The sequence below is a fragment of the Biomphalaria glabrata genome, chromosome 13, assembly GCF_947242115.1.
Source record: "Biomphalaria glabrata chromosome 13, xgBioGlab47.1, whole genome shotgun sequence".
Classification (NCBI taxonomy): Eukaryota; Metazoa; Mollusca; class Gastropoda; family Planorbidae; genus Biomphalaria; species Biomphalaria glabrata.
Genome location: NC_074723.1, coordinates 10,697,525 through 10,705,842, shown reverse-complemented (window position 1 = coordinate 10,705,842; position 8,318 = coordinate 10,697,525). Strand labels below are relative to the sequence as shown.

Here is an 8,318-nt window from a genome sequence, read left to right as displayed (position 1 = left end):
TCAGCACAACGATCAATAGCTTTTACTTTCCCCAATTAATTTCACGTACCTATTATAGCTGGGTGGACTCAGAGGCGCCCAAAGACCCCGAAATTAAAAATCCTAGTCTTCAGCAGGATTCTAACCCGAGAACCCGGTTTGGAAACCAAGGATTTTACTTTTTAACTACCGCCCCTCCAGAAAAGTCTATAGAGAATGTTATATATGCATTGATAACAATATTAATTTTTTGTTGATTAAATTCTGAATCACAAATTATTCTATAATCTAGCAATATATATCACCCCTTTTTGAAATGCTCTATAAAATCTATAAATATCTATTCTTTAAAAAAAAAAACACCTTTGATTTCTCTCTCTCTCTCTTTTTCACATACAGACAAAAATAAACACTGAAAATCAAACTAATATAGTGGTTACTGCTGACTATGTCATTTTAATGTTCAATAGCATGAAATGACAGACCAAAAACATGGTCTCTGACGTTTAAACACATTGACGAAACGTTCTTTGGTCAGCGCCGATTGTAGCGGCCCATCTTTGCTGGATAAGGAAGATCTGTCTTCAAGTCTTGACCTAGCTACCCTCATCAACATATTGAGAAGTCTCATGTCTCGCTCTCCATAGGAGTTGGATGCCGTGTCTCGTGTTCCCTGGAGAGAAAGAAAATGTTAAAGAGTCTCCAAGTCAAACAGCTTTGCAATTATTCATTTAGTTTTTTTTTTTTTTTATTTTAGCTCCAGACGCTTTAGTCCAGACTTAAAATATTGCAATGTCATTGTAACTCTTATACTTTCAGATGCTTTAGTCCAGACTATTATTATAATGTACTTCAAGGGGTCAGCCGAGAAAATCAATGACTTAGCAGAATTTAAGTTTTTAATTAACATGCATGCTTAAATTAACACATGGATATGCAAAGGGCGTAAAGAACTTCTCTTTTCATGGTACGTCTGTAATTAATAAGATAATATTAGGAGTTACATTTTCAGACATGTTAATCTATTAATCGTAATCTAATGACATTGGCTTCCATTCCGAATGATTTAAGATTAGTGCAGTCTTTCATTGATAATGCAGACATTTTTGTGACCTACATATTTTGTCACATCTAATGAAGACCACTGTAATATTCTCTTTTAATATTAGTAACTTCCCTTGCTAGTTGTATCAAATTTTTTATATAGGTGATACTAGAATTCACGGGCAAAAAGTAGGTTAATGAAGAGTCAAAATACGAGCCGTTGACTTCATTAGGAGTAAAAATAAAGGAAGGGGATTACAGTCAGAATACTAAGAGGGAAAAAGATATCATGCGCAGAATTCAAATTTAACAAGATTACAAAGACAGTTTGTGTTTCACACAAACTCAAAATCGGCCCCCGAAGTGGTCCACAAAAGTAGGCTTCAATATTTTCAGAAAGAACATCCAAATGAAATTATATCAAAGACAAATGAGAGATAAGAATGGAGAAAGAAGGTTGACAGATCTTGTGTAGTGCCCCAACTGTCCAGCAGATCAAAGGATAGGTGCAAGTGAATGCAAAGTTAGATGTAAACCTGGCCTAACTAGTTCCCCTTTCAGACCTTGTGGTCTATAGGGCAGATGATGTAAAGTTCATCTGTTTTTGTGGCCTACGGTTAACGAGGCTGTCATGTAGCCAGCACAACGACCAACCGCCTTTACTTTTCCCCAACTAATATCAGGTACAAATTGGAGCAGGGTGGACTCAGAGGCTCCTAAGGATTGCGAAGTTGAAAATCTCAGTCTTCACCAGGATTCGAACCCGGAGCCCTCGGTTCGGAAGCCAAGCGCTTTACCGCTCAGCTACCGCGCCTCTCCTGGCCTAACTGAAGTCTTATAATTGATGTAAATTGTTTTGAAAAGGCTCAATCTCTTATTCGAATGCTTAAGAAGAAATGAAAAACAATATTGCAGTATAAAATTTGTTTAAGAAAATGTCATTTACAAGATTACTATTCGTTTTAATTTAGGTCTAACTTATAATGCATACTAATTAGCTTTTTCTCTTTAAAAAACTGCTTGCATAACTGATTTTAAAAATTAGAATTTCACTTTCAGAAAAAAAAAAAAGTATAGTAGAGTCACTATTGCGGAGCAGGCATGTTTGCGGAACAGCTCGTCGAAATTAGTTAAAATCTATTTTATTTTGAAATTTTCTGCTAAACTACTGTAACGGTACTGCGCATGGTCCATTTCTCTACATTTCCAATATAAAAGTTTTCCTTTCACAGCAGAAAATTAATTTTGACTCCAGGTTAAAGTTGACAGGTGTGGAATCGTCCATTATTTTTCACGTACCAGGAGAACCGCATAGGCCATGGCTTAAGGCTTTTTAAAAATGATAATGACACATCACCTGCATGATACACATATTTTTCGGTTTATAAATGGATGAGAAAAAATTTCATATCATAGCTATCTACCAGGAATTCAATTTTTAAAAAATTAGGATGTGTTTATCCTGTTTTTACCTTTTTAGAGATAGTCACAATTGTGGAACACTATAGATGTTATTTATTTGACCTGCGCATTTACTATCATTTAGCTTAATATTTACATACTGATTTAGATATCGGAATTTAAATATGAGTTTGTATTAGTATACATAAATTTAAAAACATTTAGAGAATAATATTACATATAATATATGCTTTATGATTACCATACGTCCAGCAAAAATAAGACAAATCATAATACCATATATATATATATATATATATAATATTAATATAACAAAAAGAATAAAAGAATAGTGGGGAAAAAAACCTTGTAAGGAAAAACAGGGTAGTGTGACGTCAAATACAATTAAAGAAGAGGTAGAGATTCTAAAAGTGACAATGTGTTGTCTTAAGCTTTAATAAAATAAAATTAATGTAAAGGATAAGGAGTTCAAGTATAAGAGTAATAAATATATACTTTATATAGGCTTTGTTCCGACATTTTTACCGTGTTCCGCAATTGTGACTTCTTTAAAAATCCTGTTCCGTAATTGTGACTACCCATATCTCAGTCGAATTGAATGTAAAATTTAAATATCTGTTGAAAAACTAAACAAAGCGTTTATTTTTATCGGAAAATGGATGGGCAATACCTAGATACTTTTAGTTTTTCCATAGGTCTAACCATTACGGAGCAAAAAATTGAAAACTAAAAGTAGCTGCAAACTGTTCCGCAATAGTGACTCTACTCTAGCCGTTGCATCAGAACTTTGAATGGTCTAAAATATTGTGATGTCGGATTTTCAATATCTTTTCTAGTTTACGAGATCTAAACGGGACAAACGGGGGCCGCTAAAAATAATAAAATTCTGGCGATTTTTTTTTTGGAATTGAAAAAAGGGGAGGAGTAGGCTACTTACCAAATAAAAAAAATGTCAACCAGGTGAACAAATGTATAGGCAATGCCGGTGTTTAATGCTAGTCAATTTATAAAATCAAAGAAACAATTTAACCAATAAATAAAAGGATGATTAATCTTAATCTCTTCTCAGACGGTATTTTAGAAATGTATTTTTTTCGATGAAGCCATTTTAAATTCAATTGTCTAAATGATAATTGGAAAGAAAAAAAAAGAAAAACATATCGGATTATATAAATAAAACGACAACAACAACAACAACAAAAAACAAAGCTTATACGAAGTGTAGTTGTATCAATTAGTTTTGGATCAGTCATGTAATTAAATTAATGGAATAAGCATCTTCTGTTTGGGACCCCTCAACTCAAGAAAACATTAAAAAACTGGAACAGACACAAAATAGAGCAGTGAGATTCATAACAAATATTCACGTTTGACTAGAGTAACGCCTTTAGTTCAATCACTAAATTTAGAAAGCCTTCAGGACAGAAGACTCAAAAGTAAAGTAGCAATAATACATAAAACACTGAACCATAATCTTCAAATACAAAAACAAAATCTAATAAAATACTCTGAAAGAGACAAAGATAAAGGTACATCCCTCGTCCCATATGCTAGGACAAATTTGTACAAATACTCCTTCTTCCCTAGTGCTATTAGAGCATGGAATGGGTTGCCTGAGCTAGCCAAGAAAACCTGTAACTTGGCAGAATTTAAGTCATTGGTTAATATGCATGACTAAATGCATGACGCGTAGGACGTAATCATCTTCTTTTTTGAAGTAACATCTGTATTATATAAGATAAGATAATTTTAATAGTTCTAGCTAGACCAACAACAATAAATCAGTGCGATTAATAATATTTTTACCAATAGTTTTTGCTTAACGCTATTTCATGCTTTAGTTTTCTCAATACGACATGATCCTATGATTTATCTGGACCAGTTGGGAAAATTGGGGTGCGGTTGGGGGGGGGGGGGAAAGAACGGGCTATCTGGGTGGATTTTACCGTAATTGGTTTTTAAAAGCATTAAAAAAGGGGGAACGACCTGAATTCGACCCTTCTCATTATTCTCAAGCCATTACTTTTATTTTGGTTTATACTGTCGAGGTGGGGGAACCTGGGAGTTCAAGGAACTTATGTCTACCCCTAAATCAACGAACCCACCAGACAGACAAGACACACACCTCTGTTCAATTATCATCTGAATAAAATAAACTCCACACAACTCCCCCTTTGTAGACACTGAGCCCACCCTCATGAAACCGTAAACCATATCCTTTTTTTGAATGCCCCTTCCTAATCCACCTTAGGCAGACCCTACTACCACTACAGCCCAACATAACCAACACCCTGTACGGCAGTGCTGAACAACTGAAGAAAACAGCACACTATTTTCCTTGGCACAGTCTGCAAAAGAGCTGACAGTTCAGCAGCAAAAAAGCTGGCTAGAAGAAGAAGAAGTAGTGCCTCCTCAAGTGGCTGGTGAGACCTATGTGAGCCCGGAATGTTCGGATGCACACTGGGCAGTTTATTTCAGCTGGAGATAGTGTCATTGGCCTTGCTTTTCTTCTCTGGCGATTTTCTTCTGCCAGTGTTGTTCTCTTTTCCTTAATGTCAAATGGCAGGACAAAATACCAGATACTGAAGTCCTTCGAAAAGCGGGTCTGCAAAGCATCCACACAATCCTGAATCATTCCAAGCTGCGATGGGCAGGACACGTCTGCAGAATGGAAACCGCCGCATCCCTAAACAACTCTTGTATGGCCATCAGCCGCCAACTAAGCGAAGGAAAGCGCTCGCAAGGCGGTCAAAGAAAACGCTTCAGGGACACCCTAAATGCTTCTCTGAACGCGTTCAGCGTAGTCAGAGCATGTGAAAACTGGCACACAGGTTGCTGAACAAAAGTAAAAAGTATGTAAATGAGTGATTAATCTTTGCATTAAATTTAATTTACAAGGTCGAAAGACTCACATGTCCGAGATGGAACAAAATTAATGTGTAGTGTGTGTTTTCCTTTGTGTATGTGTGTGTTTATGAGTTTTTATATGTACAAGTATATTTGTAATTTATTAACAAATGTGAATTTGTAAGTGGGTTTCCTTTTGTGTAATAGCCCACTAGGGACAGAGCTGTAATGTGATCATCGTTTTAAACAATTTTGGATACAAGGGGGGTGGGAAAGGGGTGGAGGAGGAGGTGAAGAAAGTTTAACTGTCTACAGAGAGAAGATCCATTTATTAGACCCACATGGGCCTTTTTTTTTCCTCCACTAGGATGCAATTAAGGAATGAACACTTGAGATATTCATTGGAAAAACAAGTAAACTAAAGACAAAGTTTGTAGTAAGTTTTACTGTATCAATTAGTTTGAATCAATCGGGTGATTAGTTTGTTATAGATCTATTCTGACAAAAATAAATATGTGCCATTTAAAATAGTTGTACCCATTGTGTTTGCTTAGCGCTATTCCATGCTCATTGCATTATGCTTACTTGTGTGGACCAGTTGGGGGTGGCGGAGGGGATATCTGCGAGGTTTCCGTAATGGCTTTTCAAACGCTAAGGGGTACCGAGTCATCTATAGGGCATCTATTTCTATGGCCCACTGTTAGTGAGGTTGTCATGTGGCCAGCACAACGACCAACCGCCTTTAGTTTCCACAACTAGTGTCAGGTACATATTAGAGCTAGGTGCTCAGAGGCGCCAAAAGATCCGGAAATTAAAAATCCCAGTATTCACCAGGATTTGAACCCCGAGACACCCGGTTCAGAAGCCAAGAGTCTTACCACTCAGCCACCGCACTTCCTTTTACTTTTGTTAAACATATTTCTAACGAACATTTCCACAAACTCCAATAAACATCAGTAATGTTTTGTTGCCGGTACATTGAGCCGGCTCTGACAATGACAATAGTACTTACATAAATCTTCATAATTGCATATAAAAGACAAAAATAGCCTTTATAAGCTATCCTTGGATACTACATTCAATAGTCTGTAGACTTGTGTCTGTAAAACTTCACTGCAGCTTCCGGTTCGATCCCATAGTCCAACCCCATTAGTTCGTTCATTTTGTTTAGTACATCTAGATCCACAAGCGAGGATCCACAAACTTCGGGCTTACAGTACCCATGGATGAAACCCAAGAATGTAACCCGACATTTAATGACCACTGTTGTCTAGGACGCCGTAGGAAATAAGACCGGTAACTCGCACATCATTTGTCAAGATTGAAGAGTTATTCACCGACCCCAGAGAGTTGACTTGGGAGAGACTTTATATGGCGGAGTTTGGAACACGTAGGAACCGAGGCATATTTCTTTTTCCTATATAATAGTATATAGATCTACATTTGTGCTAATGAAGATTTTTTTTTTGGTGTGAGAAAACATTGAGGGGAAAAAAAAAGAGCAAAGGCTTAAACGATATCAATAAGATATAGACAACTCTGAATGCAATCTATTCCGAGAGAACAATAAATGCTTGACAGAGAAAAAAAATAGACGTTGGATTTTTTTTTTTAAAAAGCTGTTATCTAAAATAAGAGAGCTCTAGTTCTAAATTGCTAGTTTTTACAAGTATGAAGGACATGATGACAGACCCCCTGAGCTTAAGAATATTAGATGAGCTAGAGAGATGTTTCATCCACGTAGTTTGGCCCCTGAAGATGTTTCTCATAAAACTGTGTTTTATGTTAGTTTGTAACAATTTCAGAGTTGTTTTCGTTTTTACAAATAAAACATTTAGAGGTGTTTTATTTTTTAAATTAAAAAAGCACCTCATCCTAGATGTTGTCATTATATGAATAGTGGTGTTTGGATAATTTTATGATATATGGATACAAATAGAGGAGAGAGAAAGATAAAGAGAGAGAGAGAGAGAGAGAGATAAAAGGAGGGAAAGAGAAAAGGATACAGAAAAATATAGAGAGAGAGAGAAAGAAAGAGGACGAAATGAAAGAGAGAAAGAGATACAGAAAAAAGAGAAACAGAGAAAGAGGGAGATAGAAAGAAAGAGGACAAAGAGAGAGAGAGAGAGAGAGAGAGAGAAAGAGGAAAAAGAGAGATAGAAAGAGATACAGAAAAAGAGAGAGAGAGACATTTATTTATATATATATATATATATATATATATATAATGTAATGATTTTCATAGAGAAACTATTTGAAAACACAAAAACAATCTTTGCACGCTAAATTGTTCAACTCTACATTGTTTAACTCTACATTGTTCAACGCGCCCCCTCTCTTATCCTTAGAACCCAGGAAAACATTTGGCGCCCAATTTTCTCTTGCTGGATTGGAGGACAACAATACTGTCTCCATAAATATTTTTTTATGTAAAAACAACAACAACCAACGAAACACTTTTTCCAATAATAAAAAACAAAAACAAACAAAAAAAAAAGACAAAACTTAACGGACTATCTTTAATGAACATGGACATTCCTTAGGTAAAATTATATATATCAATGAAAATAAAAACAAATAGAAAATTCTGTAATAACTATAAGTCTATAAGTTTCTCTTTATTTACTCTACCGCACCTCGCTATGGAAGTTCACCGCGCTACCCCCAGGCCCCAGACCCAGGTGGCTAAGCGTGGTGCAAACGAAATTTTGATCGTTTGGTAAATGGGGGGAGGGCGCCTAGTAAAAGTTAGTGCTGGTCTAAATGATGAACTATTGTGAATGTTTGTGACGGCGTAGTTAAGTAGCCATAGAGTCGAGTCACAAAATTCTACAGGCCTTTCTTGTTCTTCCGGTAGAGTAGGCCTACTAATATGTCATCAGCAATCAGGTGGGTTAAAAGAGAGACAGAGGCAGAAAGAGAGACAGAGACAGACAGGCAGAAAGAGAGACAGACAGAGACAGAGAGAAAGAGACAGACAGACAGACAGACAGAGAGAGACAGAGACAGACAAACAGAGAGAGAGA

General features: G+C 36.2%; 1 protein-coding gene across 7 annotated transcripts in view; it reads right to left on the bottom strand.

Annotated features, from left to right (window-relative positions):
• Window positions 1-409: 409 nt before the first annotated feature.
• The window catches only part of LOC129922586 (uncharacterized), a 73,720-nt gene continuing 65,811 nt past the window's right edge, over window positions 410-8,318 (bottom strand). For all 7 annotated transcript variants that reach the window (XR_008774557.1, XR_008774559.1, XR_008774558.1 and 4 more), the window contains one exon: window positions 410-652. Coding sequence is in view for 3 of the 7 variants with exons in the window: in XM_056009271.1 (XP_055865246.1) it covers window positions 443-652 (210 nt within the window). In the remaining 4 variants the exon portion in view is untranslated. The remainder of the gene's footprint in view (window positions 653-8,318) is intronic.